General features: G+C 43.5%; 1 protein-coding gene across 2 annotated transcripts in view; it reads right to left on the bottom strand.

Annotated features, from left to right (window-relative positions):
- Positions 1–1,151: 1,151 nt before the first annotated feature.
- LOC137427361 (uncharacterized) overlaps positions 1,152–19,820 on the bottom strand; it is a 123,740-nt gene continuing 105,071 nt past the window's right edge. For both annotated transcript variants that reach the window (XM_078778378.1, XM_068116799.2), the window contains exons 2-4: positions 16,802–16,996; positions 8,694–8,804; positions 1,152–3,342 (exon numbers count right to left, since the gene is read on the bottom strand). In XM_078778378.1, coding sequence (XP_078634504.1) covers positions 2,570–3,342; positions 8,694–8,804; positions 16,802–16,904 — 987 coding nt within the window. In that variant the 5' untranslated portion in view covers positions 16,905–16,996 and the 3' untranslated portion in view covers positions 1,152–2,569. The remainder of the gene's footprint in view (positions 3,343–8,693; positions 8,805–16,801; positions 16,997–19,820) is intronic.

The raw sequence follows: 19,820 nt of genomic DNA on the forward strand, positions 1-19,820 counted from the left end.
CTTCCAAGGTTTAAGGGGTCTCAGCAGTCTAAAGGGTTAAAAGGCACATCTGAACAGTACGTAATTAATTGACATGAAAAAGTATCTCACACACACACACGTGCGCACACCTCCATTTATAGTAGATTCAGTTTGAGTGGATTCCTTGTTCAGGTTGTTTTATACGACTGCATCAGTGATGCACCGACGTAGTGAATCTTGTGCCGAGAAACCGTGACTCGAGATGGTTTGTTGATCAGGTGGTTTACTTTTACCTTGACGAGAGGGTTCGTGATCACCTGTCCCATGTGCAGTGTGCAGCACTGGTACCTCGCCATTATTTTATTTTCACAAATGTAACTGAAAAACAAGGCAGTTCCCAGAGGCATGATATTTCTGCTGATATTATTTGATCCCACATAACATTATCACGCATAACGCCGACACTGAGGCAAATGTGTCTAGCGGCCCCGCCCCCATCAAGCTGATTGACAGTCATAGCCACGCCTACCCGTCCTATTCTTTTACATAGGATTAGGAAGGTCATTTTTCGTACTTTTCGTGGAATCCTTTCAAGCTATGAGAATTATAATACCAAAGGATGTTGCAGGAAGTAAAACTCTGTCGAATGGTAGCATAATCATTGCCATTGAAAGAGGCAGCTCGGAAATATGCCGTCTGAAGAAGATTGTTATTATTGTTGTTATTATGAACAAGAAGATGAATTCCCGGGTTTGACCGATCTCGTTTTTTCGCTTTATTTTGCTTTTTCCACAGTCTGGAGAACTAAAAAGTGATCCCTGCCTCGACAATCAACTGAACAGACCAGGTAGACTCTCAGATGTAGCCTCAGCGAATTTTTTAAAGAAGATAATCCAACTTTAGTTTTGTATGTAGCAGTTGAGAGCGACAATTTTTCCCGCGGCATTCCTACATAGAGAGTACCAGTGTACTCTCCGATAACCACAACCTAAATTAAAATGCCACAGTATACTCTGAAATGCACCTCTCCTTGCTGACACAGTACATCAGTTACAGCTGTTATCAGATTTGTTCCTTCAGTAATCAAACCAAAGACTGGTGATGAATCGTGAACACGACACCAACTAACATATCCTGCGACTCTTGTACACATTTTACTCTTATTTAAATAAATCAGTGTCGGACATGGCTGCAAGTCGTCACTTTATTCAAACAGGTATTTTCATAACAATTCAATATCTTGATGAAAATATTTTTCAATTGAAGGGATCTGTGTCCCTTTTTGCACTTCTTGGTAAGTCTGAGTTCAAAAGGGTGTCCTCCAAAAAAGAGGGTTCACCATCATTGGGAAATCTTTGGTTGCAGCTAATCACGTGTCTTTCCGCATGGGATGCTGGTTTCTTGATTTGGGTCACTGATATCACTCAGCGAAATTGTGTCAATCATCATCATCAAACTACAATGGAGATAGGGCCTATGTTTTATGTATGTAGGTACATATGTGTATGTCCGAAAACGAAACTCATTTCCTCAGTTACAATTTCACATTTCCTGAGTTAAGATTTCACATTTCCTCAGTTAAGATTTCACATTTCCTCAGTTAAAATGAATACATGACTATTTTTGGGGAACATCCCTGATCTCATGTCTGATGTTGAGGGCCTCCATCCATTGTTTGGAGAGTAGAAGCATCATGTCCAAGGTCGAGTGACCTGGTCTGAAACCAAATTGGTGATTTGAGATGAGGTTGTTGGAGGAAAGGAGAAATTTCATATCAACAGGGATCATGGATTCCATGACCTCTGACGAGCGGAAAAAGCTGTGGTGTCGTTTGAAGAGAGCGATAGTGGAGGACCATACTCCTGAGAAAGACTAACAAGGCGCCATCAGGTTTTCAAGAAGGGAACAAGTTTGAAAGTTCATTCATGAGGTTGGACAGATGTCATTTTCTGCCTATTCCTGAGAGTGGAACTGAGAAAAAGCATTTCACACAATGTACATTTCCACGGGTGTTTTCAATTGTGAAATTTTAAATCTCTTTCGATGACGCACAAATTAGTGAATTATTTGCTCAAACTGTGCATTTGTATGAACGTTCTTGTTGGTTATTATCTCCATAATTTGGGTTTCAGAAGGTCGAACCTTCCCAGCTCTCAAAGTATCCACCTCCGCGTGTGTGTGTGTGTGTGTGAGTATGTGGGATGTGGGTGTGTATCTAATATGTAAAAAAAATCAAAAAAATCTACGAACCCCATCCCCTCCTTTAAGGCTTATCCCCCCTTTCTACACTCGTGCTGCACCCTGCAGATAATGCTCCTGTGCCCCAATCTCTCATTGTGTATTCCCATGTATATTTTAAGGGTGGATAGGTGAATGAGAGACTTTCCACAAATTGTGCGTTTCTCCAGGCATTCTCCATTTTGAATTTTCATGTGCATTTTATTTAAGGTGAGGTGACTCGTTAAATTTTTTTCCCAGAAATTGTGCACATACATACATACATACAGGTGTTCTCCCGTTCGTTATCTCCATTTGCAGGTTTTTGAAGTTGAGGAAGTTATCTTCGAACTCAAAATCTCCCCCTCCTTTTTCGGCAAAGAATCATTATTCAGGAACGTCCATTGTGAATCATCATGTGCCTTTTAAGGTGAGATGCCTGATTAAAAGATTTTCCACAAACTGTGCATTTGAACGGGCATTCTCCATTGTGAATTCTCATGTGCAGTTTAAGGCCGGATGGCCAACTAAAAGATTTTCCACAACTTGTGCATTTGTATGGGTGCTCGCCATTGTGAATCATCATGTGTGTTTTGAGGGTGGATGGCCGATAAAAAGATTTTCCACAATTTGTGCATTTATGCGGAAGCTCGCCATTGTGCAATGTCATGTGTGTTTTAAGGGTGTAAGAACGATTAAACGATTTTCCACAACTTGAGCATTTGTATGCCCATTCTCCATTGTGAATTATTAAGTGACTTCTGAGGCTCACCCATGCTCGATAAGATTTACCACAAACTTTGCATTTGTATGGGCATTCTCCACTGTGAATTCTCATGTGTGTTTTCAAGTTGTCTGGGCGACGGAAAGATTTTTCACAACTTGTGCATTTGTACGGGCGTTCCCCACAGTGAACTCTCATGTGTATTTTCAAGTTGTCTGGGCGACTGAAAGATTTTCCACAATTTTTGCACTTGTATTGATGTTCAGCTTTCTTTCTTGGGTGAGCGTTGTGAAAATTATTTTGTGCAAACATTTCCACATTCATTTTGTCTTGTTTGTAAAAAGTCCTCTTGCTTGTTTCATCTGGTGATTCCTGCGGGTGTGCGTCTGCACTGTTCATAAAAGTTGGTGCAGTCTCCCTTGTAGATTCAGTGGATTCACCTGTAAATACAACAGCACATGATCTGTAAAAAAAATGACATTCACATGACCAGACAAATGTGCCCACTGCCCAAACATGTGCATGGTATTTGTTCCACTGCAGCAAAGTACAAAAAAATTATTGTTGTGTACATGCAATAATGTGAAAAAGTTTGGGTTATTCCATGATAATCATACTGTTATGAATTTTGGGGTAGAGTGATATGAGTCATTTCACCAGGTTGGGTCACACTGTGACTTGGGCATCGTTCATGCATGAAAGGGGCAAAATATCACAAAAATTATATATATATATATATATTTTTTTGTATACTGAATCGAGGCTCGTGAAAGAGCTAAAAGAGCTAAAAGAGCACAAAAATTCTATGTTTTCTGATGTAAACTGGTTTGTGGTAAAAGGTGTGTGTATACTTGTATATCTCATGAACAATACAAAATTTTAGAGAGAAATACTATATTTTAGATTTGAAAATCATACTGGTGTCCAGGGCAAAAAAAAATGGTACCAAAGTGTGACATTATTTCTGTGATAGATTCAAATTTACATTTCATGAAGAAAACGTTTCGACAACGATTAGCAATCCTCATGAATAGTAGGTCAGTAGCATAGACATGAGTGTGCACAAGTCGGAACATTACATGTCATGTCAGTGCACAAATCATGTAACCCCGTTGTGGGAAACATCGACGTAACGCATGGTGTCCATTAATAAAAATCCTTGTTACATCGATGAACCGGCACGTTATCAAGTACCCTTATGATATTCGTAGGTCTCGGCAAGTTTAACTACTTTAATTGAGGGAGCATGATGGTTAGAAGTTTTTCTGAAACGTTCTTCTTTCCCACCAACTCATAAAAAGAATATTTGCTATGTGGGTGTCTTGTTGATTTTATGTTACGTCGGAGTATTTCATCATCTTCATCATCGTCATTTCATCATCATCATCATCATCAAGAATATTTGCCACGTGGGTATCTTGTTTTGTGGCAACGGTTGCTGGAGTGAGAAGTGCATGGAAGAAGTTTCGGGAACTGAGTGGCGTGCTGACGAGGAGGGGAGTGTAGTTGAAGCTGAAGAGAAAGGTGTATGCTGCGTGTGTGAGGAGTGTTATGATTTATGGGAGTGAGACATGGGTAATGAACGTAGAGCAGCAACGAAGGCTGGAAAGGGTGGAAATGCGAATGGTTCGGTGGATGTGCGGAGTATCGTTGAAAGAGAGGAAGACAAATGATGAATTGCGAAAGATGATGGGAATAGAGCCCGTGATGGATGCTGTGAAGAGAAACAGGTTGAGATGGTTTGGTCATGTGTTGAGGAAGGATGAAAGTGACTGGTTGAGAAGAATGATTGAAATGAATGGAGAAGGAAGTAGAGGACGGGGAAGACCGAGTAAGACTTGGCTAAAGGTGGTGGAAGAAGAAATGCAGGCAAAGGGGTTAACAAGGGGAGATGCAAAAAAATCGGGCAAAATGGAGGAGATTGTCATGGGGCCCGCAAGGCTAACCCCCACTCTGGCAGGGGAAATGGCCTTAAAATGCCTGTTGTTGTTGTTGTTGGAGTATTTCATCATCTAAATAATAAAATTCACACCTTCTACGGAAATGGTATGAACCAATCAATGATCGTAGCGTGAAAATCTCCACTCGATACCAGACGACTTTCCTGGCATGATATTGGGTCGTTTCCGTGGGAGCGGCATCGCTAACTTTTAATCAGATTAATCAGATTTAATAATCAGTTAATCGTCAGAGACCGTGATGAAAATGATTAACTGACACATTAGAATATCATTTTTCGACCTTTCTTTGTGAATAAATGTTGTATAAAAGGTTCAATAATTTGGGAACAGGCAAATTAATACATTTCGTTTTCCTTTGAAGCAATTTTTCCTTTGATGTTGAAACTTTTATGTTAATGTTTCAATTTTATTGAAAAAGCCACAATAAAAGGATTTTAAAATCCATTTTTCCTCAAAACACTGGTTTGATTCTTTGAATGGTTTTAATTACATTAACCCCCTCCCATAAGGTTATGTGACAGTGACTGAAGAGAGAGAAATATGTATGCAATAAAAATGTACAGGAGCAAAAGTTAAAAATATGGTGTCGATGTTACTTACGTCTGCATAATATGTGCACACACAGTCATTAATAACATGCTTACATTTTTTTGCAACAAGCTTTCCACTAAATCTCTTGGAATATGAAAGCAATGTATGTACTCTGTCGTTTGAGGTGCAAGAGTATGTAATTCATTGCCATTAAAAAATTCACTTTCATGTCACACACTGTGTCCCAACCTGTTGAAATGACCTACTATATATAGATCAGGTAGATCTGTATAGGTAGTGTGCTCCGATTATCGTGGTAGGGAACCCCACATGTAATAAGTTTGTTTCGGCTGATTGTTCGCGTAAGTGTATCTTTGTGATCATTCAAGGATGATCCTTGGGATAATTATCGTAGGGATTATGTTAATCCCCCTGTGTGTGAGACCTTGTGATTTATCCATTGTCCCTTTTGGCACTACACCAATAGACACTAGGCAGGCCCAATAACACCACACATACTAATTAAATTCCCTCCACAATAAAACTCACCGGAAGTGCAAGCAGGAAGCGCGCACGCATTGCGCCAACATGGCGATAAAACATTGTTCAGGCCGGCTGAGGCCACGCCCACCTCGCAACGGATCAGTCGAGGGGTTTGATGGGGAGATCACACCAATGAAAGGCCAGAGTAAGGAAGGACTTGTGATTGGCCAGGTGCAGAGCAAGGACCCGCTGATTGGTAGAAGGAAGCAACGGACTGATTGGCCACCGACCAATGGCATGAGGAGGAGAGCGCGAAATGCTCTGCCAATGGTGAGGGTCTGACGTGGGAGGAACATTCTAGAGGTCGAGAGGCGACGGACTGATTGGAAGGGAGGACCAATGACGTCAAGAGACAGGACGTAAAAACCACGGCTGGCCGGCATTTAGCCTTCTCGTTTTGGATCACTTCGTGGTCGGACCTTGTTCCCTACTGCCCTCGTGATTCCTCGACCTCGACCTCTTGCCCCTCTCGATCACCACTGCCCTTGACTCTTGCTGACGGTGTTCCTTTGACGAGCGAAGAGCGGGGTCTCATCAAAGCGGCTGGGAGACAAGCTGCACGCCTGCCGCTCGAGATGGTCAGTGGGGCCTGCATAGCGTGCATGCGTGCCAAGGACGTGCGGTCATTCCAGAGGAGAATGCCATACACCTAGGCTGGTTGAGTCAAGCCTTCCCCCCCCCCCCCCCTTTTCCACACACATCCCCAGAACCCCCCCCCCCCACACCCTCCCCTTCACCACACACACACACACACACACACACACACACACACACGCACACACACACGCACACAAAAACCTCCCCCCCCCCCCCCCCCCACACACACACACAACATTTCTTTTCATTTAAATTATCCCGTCGTCCGTGTGCAAGTCTGGTGTGTGGGATCCCAAACTAGGTTCTAGTTTCATCGTCACGTTTTCCTTGTTCTCGGGTTCCAAAAAATAAACCTGTTTATTTTTGTACATAAAATCCGGTTCATTTCAGTTACTTTTGCAGGGTTGAAGAATGCTTGGAGATCGCGTCAGGTAAAAGCTTCCAGCTTCTTGTTTTTCTTCTTCTTTCTTCCTCCCATGCTTGTATAGCGAAATCCGCTATTTGAACATAACGCCTTCGTTAACGCTCGATTGCTATCTGTGATTTCCCGGTCTTCACCGAGGGGGACCAAGCGACAATCCTTTAGGTATCAGAGTTTTGAGTATGCACATGATCTATGACCAATTTGTGTTGAAATATTAAATTTATGACATCATAGGTCACATGGTTTGGCAGCCATATTCGATTTAACCGAAAAACCTGAAAAAAACATCTGCGCCCAAACCACCAAATCCATTGACTGAAAGCTTTACTGCACATCATTGACTCGGCATGGTGATTGAAAGTTGAGCTTGAAAACAAAATTGGTCACATGGTGTGGCAGCCATATTGAAATGAAGGAAAATATTAAACAATTATATCTTTGAAACAGCTCACACTATGATGCAAAATTTTAGAAATAGCATCCAACACCATTTGTTGAATTTAATTTCAAAATGATGATATCGGAGGTGATGTGGTTTGGCTTTGATAGAAAAACAAACCTTGTCCGATAAACACGAAAATTCACAAAAACATGAGACCCCACCCATACATATGCAGAGTGTACATTTTTTAAGGCCATATGTTACGTGGTATGGCAGCAATATTAGCTTGAAAGCTGTTATTTAAACAAAATCCCTTCTCTGAAACCGCTTCACCGATCTATGTGAAAATCGATGTCATGGATGAATCTTCACCTTCACCGATCGCTTCACCTGTCCTGCATGGTGAAAATGGGATACTTGAAACCAGCTGAAGGGATTTAAATCAAACTTGTTTATTTTTAGGACAGCGAACTAGGGCATCTACCCATGACATGCGGATGCCTTTTGATGACAGAGTTGCATTGCTCTAGCTTTTTTGCTCACCTGGAACAAAGTTCAGCTGAGTTCATGAGATGGCACGTTGTCCATCAGTCAGTCTGTCCGTCCGTAAACACTTGAAACTTCTTCTCCGAAACCGCTGATGGGATTGCGACCAAATTTGGCACAAATTATATTTGTTGTGTTGTGACTAAAGTTTGTTCACGCCATTGAAAGAAATCGGGGTCGAAGGGAGTCTACCGGGGTCAAAGTGGATTCAGGTTTGACCCCCCAAAATGGGAATTTGCTTTCTTCTCTGAAACTACACACACAATTTTGATGAAACTTGACCACAACCTTCATCACCCATGATGTACCGATATTTGTTCACGGCACGAAGGAAATTAACGTCTTAGGGCATCTATAGGAGGTCAAAGTGGGTCCAGGTTTGACCCCCCAAAATAGGAATTTGCTTTGTTCTCAAAAACTTCACACACAATTTCAATGAAACGTCACCAAACCTTAATCACCATTGATGTACCAATGTTTGTTCAAGGCATTCCAAAAATTGGGGTCTTGGGAGGTATATGGGGCAGAGGGGGAGTTGCCCCCCAAAATAGGTATTTTTTTCTTTGTTTGTTTAAAGTCTGATTCTGAATGAATGAAATGACTGATTCTGACTGATGATTATGTTCGTATGATTATACATGCTGCCCTGTCTCCAGCAACCATTGAAATTGGTTTTAATACCTTTAGTCGGTGCAGTATACTGTTTATTCTACCAGGTGAGCGCCAGGGGTATTGTCCCTATGTTTCTTAACACCAGAGTTCATCATCAAACTGTTCAAATGAAAATGTATAGACATTTACAGAAACCTTCGTGGGGATGGTTCTTGAAGAAAGAAGCTTCAGCATCATTGGGTGCGGGTCGACCCAGGTGAACATCAATGTCGTGCTCAGTTTTCACTTCCACTTTCACAAATAAATCTGGAAAAGGTAACTTTTAGTAAATGCAGGCAGTGTTGTGTTACATGCAAAGCTGGTTCCAGACTCTTAAAATAGCTAAATAAATATAAATTTTGCATTAAAATAATTGATTTGAGGTCTTACTTGGAGAGAAAATAAAAACTTTCCCCATGGGAATAGTGTCGTGTCAAAGCATTGTGATATTGTGGGAGAAATTAGTAGCAGAATAATGATGACATCCGCCATCAAAGGTGGATGGAGGTTATGTTTTCACCCCGTCTACGTGTTTGTTTGTCTGTCCGTTTATGAACAAAATATTCTGACGGATTCAGACAAATTTGGCAGAGATGTAGCGTATGTGACAAGGACGAAATTAATACATTTTGGTGAAGATCCAGATTCGGATCTGGCTACGATAATTTTTTAAGTGATTCTTCACCATTGGGAGATTGGGCGAAAAATTATACATGGCAGGATATCTCAATAAGTTATGGATGGATTTGGACGAAACTTATTGTACATGTGTCCGCGGAGTCGTGGAGACGAGGAAGAATCAATTCAATTCAACTGAATTTCTTTGTTTAAATTCATTTCTCAAGATAGGGAATACTAACTCCAACAGAGACGATGTTAGACAACCTCTTGTCATGGTTCCTTAGGAACCAAGGCAATGATGAACCATTTGATGTTATCTTTTATTTTGTAATTATGTCATATGAATGAAGGGAACTGATTGAGTGCATGTATGTTATTGTGCTTTGACATTTCAGCATGATGTTTGGGCAAAGTCTTCTCAGTGGTGGGTTTATTGGGGTCCTGTTACATACATGACGAATTGAATCTTGTGACATATTAAACATGTGTTTGTATTGATGAAATGTCTCACGGCACTGGCGTCATAGTGTTTGAAAACAGATTGGGGCCGAATCTGCATATTCTGTTCATCTAATCTGCATGAACAACACAACAACAACAACAACACAACCGGCATTTTAAGGCCATTTTCCCTGCCAGAGCGGGGGTTAGCCTGGAGGTCCCCATGACAATCTTCTCCATTTTGCCCGATTTTCTGCATCTCCCCTTGTTAACCACCTTGCCCGTATTTCTTCTTCCATCACCTTTTGCCAAGTCTTTCTCTGTCTTCCCCGTCCTCTACTTCCTTCCACATTCATTTCCATCACTCTTCTCAACCAGTCACTTTCATCCTTCCTCAACACATGACCAAACCATCTCAACCTGTTTCTCTTCACAGCATCCATCACAGGCTCTATTCCCATCATCTTTCGCAATTCATCATTCGTCTTCCTCTCTCTCAACGATACTCCGCACATCAACCGAACCATTCGCATTTCCACCCTTTCCAGCCTTCGTTGCTGCTCTACGTTCATGACCCATGTCTCGCTCCCATAAATCCATAACCATAACACTTTTTCACACATGCAGCATACGCCTTTCCCTTCAGCTTCAACGACACTCCCCTCCTCGTCAGCACGCCACTCAGTTCCCGAAACGTCTTCCATGCACATCTCACTCGAGCAACCGTTGCCGAGTCTGCTCCACCTTCTCCATTCAGCATGTCTCCGAGGTAGCAAAATGTTTTCACACCTTCCAGCTTCATGCCGTCTCCAAGATCCAACTCAATATTTCCTCCATCTGCAGCCCCTTCTGTGCACACCTTACACTTGAATGTGGCTACCACACTGGTTAATGACCCTCTCAGACCACTACATTTTTGATGTACACACACAGTGCACATTTTACATGGAATGGAGTTCACTCAGACACCCTTCCCGCACACAGCACACGGTCACTTCCCAGTTTTTTCCACCTCACCACTTGCTTTACCACTTGCCATCACCTTCGTTTTTCCAATATTCACCTTCAGACCTTTTGTCTCCATACATTCCTTTCAGTGCACAGTTGACCGAATGAGGGAAATCTTATGAGGGAGGACGGAACAATGACTCAAAACACAACAATTCTTTGAAAAGTTCAGATTCACACCCAGTGACTCGACCATAAACGTTATTCTTCTGCTCTCTCAACAATGGATGGAGGCTTTCAATGTCACACATAAGATCAGGGTTTTCTCCCCAGACATGTGTTGAGCTTAACTCTCAATGGAATCCTCTCATCTCCTGTCCCTGTTGAGGTTGTTTTGCCCCAAGGCAGAATGGTGGGTCTCGTCCTTTTTTCCATCAACCATCTCTCCGACTCTCTGGAAAATCCTCCACCTCTTTTCTGATGGCACCACCCTTTGTCGTTGTTGTTGTTTCATATACTCATTTATGATCATTAACATTTAGATGCCGACCTTGGAAGGATGACAGACTGAATCAACGCACCTGGTGTTATTTCAATGGAACAAGAGGGGGTCGCAGCTATTAAGCAAACACCAGGCTTACCTTTTGCCCTGACATGCCTCATTCTTCGGAGAAGCAGCAGCCTCTTCCCTCTCTTCAGACATGTATAGAATCAAAAGTAGCTCAAACACTTGGAATGCGTCTTCTCAATTCTGACAAATCTCACACTCTCACTTTCTCCCTCTCTGAAAAGTATCATCTGGCAAACCCTCCAACCTCCTTTCTTAACAATCCTGATGAAGTTCAGTCACTCAAACTTTTGGGTCTCATCATCAACTATGATCTTTATTGGGGAAACCACATTTCTCAGTTGGCCTTCAAAGCAAGAGTGAGCATCCTCCAGTGTGCAAAGTCCTTCCTAAACACACTTGATCTGTTATCCACTAACAAGGACTTCATCAACAGCTTCATCAACATTAAAACTGCTCCCCCCTCTTGCCTAGCTCTTTTGCCTCACATCTTTCTCAGCTTCACTCTGTGGAAACCATGGCCTCAAGATAATTGGAATCTCCCGCGATGAAGCCGAGTCTGCGGGCCCATGAGGTTCACACCACAGACAGGCTGGTGGTGTCCCTTATCCTGCCTTCTTTCTGGTCTCCCCTTTTCATGCTTTGTCCCACCCCTCCAGGTTTCTGCGGTAACATGTTCACCAGCAAACACCTTTTTTTTTCCTTTTCTTTTTTTTTTGTATACAGAGTCAAGGCTTGTGAAAGAGCTAACATTTATCAAACAAACAAATCAAACAAACAAGCAAACAAAGTATATAAAAAATGGGAGCGGTCGACAAGATGGGGAGAGAAGGGGAGGAAGCACACAAACACAACATTTGAGAGCAGGGACATCGGGAGATGTTTTTGGAGGGAGAGGGCCTGGGGGGAGGCAGGATAGGTATAAAACGCAAGGACACCAAGGACTTCCAGGAAAGAAGTCAAAAGTCACCTCAAAAAAGTGGAATTGGGGTGAAATTAGCGGGGGTAGAAAAGATCAAGGTTTTGCATTGGGGAAGATAAGAGATGGTGGTGAACAGCCGTTTTAAAGACCTGGAGGGAGGAGTGCGATTGAAGAGAGTGAGGGAGTTTGTTCCAGAGGTGGGAGAAAAGAGGAATGAAGGAGTGAAGGTGAGCAGAGAGTCTTGATTTTGGCACCTTCTGGTGAAATTCTCAAAATCTAGAATCACTGCTCACCTCCACTCATCCATTCCTCTGTTTTACCACCTGTGGAAACACATTCCACATTCTCTTCAATCTCATTCTTCCCTCCAGGTCTTCAAGACAGCTGCTTATCACCATCTCACATAATCCCTGATCCAACCATTATCTTTTCCACCACAAATTACTCCATTCCAAAGCATTCCATTTTTCCAGGTCATTGTCATTTTCCGCCTTTCCCTCATCTCTTTTCATTTGTTCATTGGTTGTTGTTTGGTTTGTTGTCCCCCGTCGCACCATGGAGCGAAAGGGGGACTATGGTTTTCCCCTCCGTCTGTGTGTGTGTCCGTCTGTCCGTGCGTGCGTAAGCGAAGGACCGAATTCTAATTTGGTGTGTGGGTGTCAAAGGTGGGCGGTCCGCTTCGAAAGTCCGCTTATCCGCTTATCCGCTTATCCGCTGCAGCGGACTAACGTTTTCGAAGCGGATAAGCGAATCGGAACAACCCCCGGAAACCGAAGCGGATAAGCGTACGCGGACTACCGAAAAATTAAAGCGCATCGCGATTCGCCAAATCAGCTGTTAGCCTGAGCCGTTACTCTAGAATTGTGAATATTTATTTAAGTGAATAATAAGTGAAACCCTAACAACTCGGCTCTTGCGACATAACGCATTATATCATAACGTTATGTTCACGTCATGGTTTACGACATGGTTGTAACATAACGCATTACATCATGACGTTATGTTCACGTCATGGTTTACGGCATGTTCACGACACCATGACGAATAAACGGCAGTCCGTTGGCCCGCCATCTTGTTGACTTGTTTGTGTCTGAATAACCAAACGTTACAGCTCTCGCCCAATCTCTTCCCGCTCGAGTTCCGTGATGCTTGGGTAACTCTGTTTCTCAGGCATAACACGCCGCTCCCGAGCTCTGCCTCGGTCGAGCGCGTGTTCAGCTACGGGTCGGACATCCTCAGGCCTAAGAGGTCGGCCCTGGCTGCACCGAACTTCGAGGCCCTCGTCTTCATGAAGGGCAACCTCCAAATCCTCAAGAAGGCCCACGAGGTGGAGGAGGAAGACGAGGACTAGTCAATAGACTGCTAGTGCTAGTCTGTTGACTAGTAGACTCTCTTGTCAAAGAAAGGACGGGCAAATTGATTTTTCTTTAATGTAACTTGCATATATTAAAATTATATTTAAATTAACTGTAGAGTAGAGTAGAGTCGAGTGGAAAACTTTATTTCAATACATTTTGAATAAATTTTATTTAAATAAAAATGTATATTTTTGATCTTAAAAGCTTTGTTTGTCTTTGTAGTAGTTAGAAATGGCTATTTAGGCTTAAAAAGCATTAAATTCCCTTTAGAAACGTCAAAAATCGCTTTAAAAACGTCGAAGCGCTTTCAAAAAATCGAATCGAAGCGGATAAGCGGATAAGCGGACTAAGATTTTCGGCTGCTGAAGCGGATAAGCGAATCGGACTACACGGGCTGGCGGAGCGGATAAGCGGTAAGCGGACTTAAAATTTTCCGAATCGCGCCCACCTTTAGAGGGTGTATCTTAGCATAGGGAAGAAGGTTATTGAAAATTGGGTCGCCACGTCAAAATCCAAGATGGCCACCACCATGTATGTCTGAACCTTGTGAGCGGAATATCTTGAAAAATAAGCGAAGTACCAACTTCTAATCTGGTGTGTGGGTGTATCTAGGCATAAGGAAGAACGCTATTGAAAATTGGGTCGCCACGTCAAAATCCAAGATGCCCGCCACCATATATGTCTGAACCTTGTGAGTAGAATATCTTGAAAAATAAACGAACTACGAACTTCTAATCTGGTGTGTCTCCAACCCACTCGCAAATATCAGATTCTTCCCTGTTTTCTGTGTCTTCCACTTTGTCAACTCACATCACTTCACCGACGGGAGACCTAGGCGTAACGCTTGTTACTTTTCTGTTTCATCTCCACTTTCCCCTTCTCATTCTTGTGTTTCATTCAAATTGTTTGCAGCTTGTTAATCTGCATGTGTCCTTCTCCCTTCTCCCTTCATTTCACTTTCACATTGACTCTGCTATTGTTGTTTTCTCCAATCTATTTTATTCCCTTCCATTCTGTTCCATCTCCTCCACGAGCCTCGATACAACAACAACATGCATTTTAAGGCCATTTTCCCTGCTAGAGCGGGGGTTAGCCTTGCGGTCCCCATGACAATCTTCTCCATTTTGCCCTATTTTCTGCATCTCCCCTTGTTAACCCCCTTGCCCGCATTTCTTCTTCCACCATCTTTAGCCAAGTCTTTCTCGGTCTTCACCATCCTCTACTTCCTTCTACATTCATTTCCATCACTCTTCTCAGCCAGTCACTTTCATCCTTCCTCAACACATGACCAAACCATCTCAACCTGTTCCTCTTCACAGCATCAATCACAGGCTCGATTCCCATCATCTTTCGCAATTCATCATTTGTCTTCCCCTCTCTCAACGATACTCCGCACATCCACCGAACCATTCGCATTTCCATCCTTTCCAGCCTTCGTTGCTGCTCTACGTTCATGACCCATGTCTCGCTCCCATGAATCATAACACTTCTCACACATGCAGCATACACCTTTCCCTTCAGCTTCAACGACACTCCCCTCCTCATCAGCAAGCCACTCAGTTCCCGAAACTTCTTCCATGCACATCTCACTCTAGCAACCGTTGCCGAGTCTGATCCACCTTCTCCATTCAGCATGTCTCCGAGGTAGCAAAATGTTTTCACACCTTCCAGCTTCACGCCGTCTCCAAGATCCAACTCAACATTTCCTCCATGTGCAGCTCCCTCTGCGCACACCTTACATTTGAATGTAGCTGCCACACTGGTTTATGACCCTCTCAGACCACTAAATTTTTGATGAACCCACTCAGCGCACATTGTACATTGAATGGAATTCACTCCGACACCCTTCCTGCACACAGCACAGGGCCACTTCCCAGTTCTTTCCACCTCACCACATGCTTTACCACTTGCCATCACCTTCGTCTTTCCGATATTCACCTTTGGACCTTTTGTCTCCATACATTCCTTCCACTTGTTCATCTTTTCCTTCAGTCCATCCATACTTTCCGCAATCAACACCAGATCATCTGCATACAACAACTCCCACGGTAAACCCTCGTTTACGTTCTGAGCCAGCACCTCAATCACAGCTACAAATAGTAGTGGACTTAGTACCGACCCCTGATGCACTCCCACCTTCACCTCAAACTCACCACTGTTCCCGTCCTTCGTCCATACAGCTGTGCGCGCTCTTTTGTACATTGCCATCACTACTCTGATCAACCATTCCTCCACTCCTAACTTCCTCATTGCCAATGTCAATACTTTGCGTGGAACCCTATCGAATGCTTTCTCCAGATCAACAAACCCAAGAAACAACTTCTTCCTCTTCTCCATGTACTTCTCCTGCAACTGCCTCACAATAAAAAGCGTGTCTGTCGTTCCTCTTCCTGCCATAAATCCAAACTGCATTTCGTCGATCTTCACTTTCTTCCTTATCCTCCTCTCCAACACCCTTTCCAATACCTTCATTCCATGCTCCAATAACTTTATCGCTTGGTACGAGCCACACTCTAGAAGGTCACCTTTCCCCTTGTATAGAGGGACGAGGGTACTCAGTTCCCAATCCACTGGAATGCGGCCTTCTTTCACCACCAGATTACAGATCTCTGCCATTCTCTTCACACCCCAACTTCCTGCTGCCTTCAACATATCTCCCACAACTCCCGTCGGCCCTCCCGCTTTTCTACTCTTCATTGCTTTTATCGCTTCCTCAACTTCCTTCTCGGTTATCTTCTCTGCCGGTCCTAAAACTGGGTTACTCTCTACGTTGCCATCCCATTCATTCTCTGTATTCAACAGCATTTCCATATATCTTTTCCATCTTCCTTTAATTCCATCTGGGTCCACAACGATTTGTCCCACTTCATCCTTCAAGCAACTCACCCCCATCACATCACACCTCTCTTTCGCTGTCTGCTTTGCAATCCTGAATACTGCTTTCTGACCCTCTTCCGAATCCAAGCGTTCTCCGAACATTTTCCTACATGCCTCCTGCGCCTTTGCTACCTCTTTCTTTGCAGCCTTCCTGGCTGCCTTATAACTTTCATGCTTTGCTGTTTCTGCTCCCGTACCCTTCGCCTTCTGCCACTCCTTGAACTTCTTCCGCTTCTCGTCAATCCTCTTTCCAACTTCGTCATCCCACCACCATGTTTCCGAGTGCCTCGGTGGTCCTTTTGTCCATCCACATACCTCACCAACGGCTCCCAACAGACTAGCTTTCATTGACATCCAACCACTTTCAAGCTCAACCACATCATCCTCTACCATACTCAGCCTCTCTTTTAATGCCTCCCTTACTGTCACCTCTTTCAACCTTTCAACGAGCCTCGATCATGTATATAAAAAAACTTGGCAATAAACAAACTCAGATCCCATCAGAAGTCATGTTGATCACACAACTCACCATTCGGCTGGTCGCTTTGCTCCTCTTCCATGCCAAAGGAGTTCACATCCTCTATTTTTATCTGCAGAATCTCAGGAAATCCTTCCAGTTTCTCAACCTTCATTCCACACGCAAGCAGAGTCTGCTGTTCAAATCCCAGCTGCACACGATAGCAATCCTTCCATCAGCCAACTTGAGCGTCCATGGTCGGTGAACCTTGAGAGGGGCAACAAACATACCACTCTTCCTGATGTTTGCTCCACTCTTGAGTACCTTGATCTGATAAAGTACCTGCATGTGAAGTACCTCTGTACTTGAGACATTATCCTCTCCCAAAATCAGTTACAGCACTTGAACTTTCACCAAACACAAACACACACCATGTGACATCCTGAAATAGAAAGTGTACAATGGTACATGGGGCAGATTCTTAAGTTAATACTCTAATTATTTTACATGTTGATGTGAATGTTGATTTCACCAAATATAAAACAATTAAAAGTTTAGATGTTGATATAAAATCTGGGCGTTTCAGCAATTTTAGGATGAAGACATTCAATGGTGAGAAGGCCTTACACACAATCACAGGGGATGTGTATGAAGGAGTATTTGTGTTCAGATGTAACCCATGCCACAGGTATGCTGATATGCAGACAGTTTTCCCACATCAATAACTTTCAGGTAATAAATAAGAAACCACTTTAAATAAAATTGGATGGAACAACAACATTCCTCTGGAAAATGTCTGTGGGAATTCAGTTCATGTTCATCACACTGGGAAGTGGGACTGACTCACCTGTATTAAAGCTTGAAAGGAAGAGCATTTGTAAAGTTAGATATTATGAACCCTTTGGGAAAGCGAAGTTTCTTCGGAAATTCAATGTATAAACTGCATATAAATATTGTTGCGGTTTTGTGGTTGTGCAATAAAAGGTTAATTTCCCCCCCATAGTTAGTTACACTACAACATATCACCTCATTTAAAGCTCAGTTATTTCTTAGTAAATGTCAGCGTAGTCCTTTTCCTGTGTTAGTTTTGCGTTGAGTAGAATAATGAGAGTTAGGTCTCCTACCAATGAATAATGAGAGTTAGGTCTCCTTCCAATACAATGATGCCTTGATTGCAGTGGTTTTGGCACGAAATACCACGAGGCTGGCCTGACAAATCGATCCAGGCCGAAGGAAGGTGGAGCAGGGAGAATGGGAGTGACGGTAAGCACGAGCCGCCAATCAGGGCTCGAGGGGAGTGGCTTACCACTGTGTCAAAAGGCGTGACTTGGAACATTCGATCGGGCAAAGGGCGTGGCAATATAACCCTTTGCACGAAGCCCACCACCTCAGTTATGGGAAGGGAGGCATCCGAGTTCTGAGGAGAGGTGCGCTGAACCAAGTTATGGGAAGGGAGGGATACAAGCTATGAGCCGGGGTCCTCTGTTGAACAGTTCTGAGAGTGCGTGGTGTTGAATTGGGTTACAAGTTAAATGCTCGGTTGAGCTTGAGGCAGATCCTCTGTTGAGTTATGAGGGCGAAAGCGCGCTGTTGTATAAATCGCGCTGTAAAGGACCGCCGTGCCGGGCGAGAGATGCGCATATTTCCTGCCTGTCTTTGTACGAGATACGCGCTGCGAGGATCCCTCCCGCCTGCCTGCCTGCCTTCGTCGAGGGACGTGCTGTGACCGCATAGGGCCACGCCAGCTGAGCTGCTCCTGAACGACAAAGCCGGCGCATTCAGCGCATGAACATTTCCTTCCTTCATCCCCCCCTGTGAGTGTGAATGGTCCCATTGTCTGGGCGATAAGTAAGACTGTATAAGATCTGCTCTGTGTCTCTGTTCTTCTACCGATCATTGTAAATAACTAGGGCATGCCCGTACTATATATATATCTAAAAGTATATCCCCCCCCCCCCTCTATTTACATGCAATGGTTTGGTCCAAAGCTAACGGCTTGCGAGTACGGTGACAATCCCCCCCCCCCCCTCTATTTACATGAAATGGTTTGGTCCAAAGCTAACGGCTAGCGGAGTTTGGTAAAGAAATCGCCATAGCGTGCACAAATGCGCAGGAAAGCGAAAGAATCGCAAATTAGTTTTAATTAGTTTTAAAACATAGTTTAACGGCAACATAGCGGCAACATAGTTTGCCAACGTGAAATAAATGAATACGCTCTCAAATGTGCCAAAAAAAAAAAAAACGCTACCCGTACGCTCTACCCCGCCCGTACGCCCGTAAACAAAAAAAACAACGCTCTTCGCTTCCGCCCTTCGCTCTGACTGAATTGGGAGAAATAATGCGCATAAGAAATCGAGAAATTATTATTTTCTCCGGAAGAAATCGAATTACGTACCGTAATGGCGCACGCGCTGGGCTCGGCTCGCTGCTCGCTCTCACATCGGCCACGCCTACGCAATAACGCGTTCTGTGATTGGATGCCGGAAGTGCAGTCCTCACTGTCCGGAAGTTCGCAAATCGCAGTTACGATTAATCGCAAATTAGTTTTAATTAGTTTTATAATTAGTTTTAAAACATAGTTTAACGGCAACATAGTTTGCCGACGGGAAATAAATGAATACGCTCTCAAATGTGCCATCCGAGGCAGAGTGTGTTCGCCACGTTCGGCACATGTGATAGCTCGCTGCTCTCTGATTGGTTGAATCGTTTTTTGGACATAGCTCGGTAACTACTTCTGCGATTAATTTAAAACCTTGAAAAGGCACATCCTCGGGTCCCCAGCAATATACCTGGCAAGTTTCAAGTATATCGGACCGGTAGTTGTCGAGAAACAGCGGTCACAGACATACAAACAAACAAACAAACATACAAACAAACATACACACAGAGATTACTGGAATTATAGATAGATAATAATGAAACCTGTGTTCTTCCTGCTATTCGACCGTTTCGTCCCTTCCATTATTCACAAAGCGTGGTACGAATTATATCGCTCCAATCGGGTTCCAATATTAAGATAATAGCACGGACCACGTGGTGCGCCATCCGCTCGGGTGCACTCACATTACGCGTGGTTCGTGCGAGACTTGAT

The sequence above is a fragment of the Myxine glutinosa genome, chromosome 5 (assembly GCF_964187855.1).
Source record: "Myxine glutinosa chromosome 5, kmMyxGlut1.1, whole genome shotgun sequence".
Lineage (NCBI taxonomy): Eukaryota > Metazoa > Chordata > Myxini > Myxiniformes > Myxinidae > Myxine > Myxine glutinosa.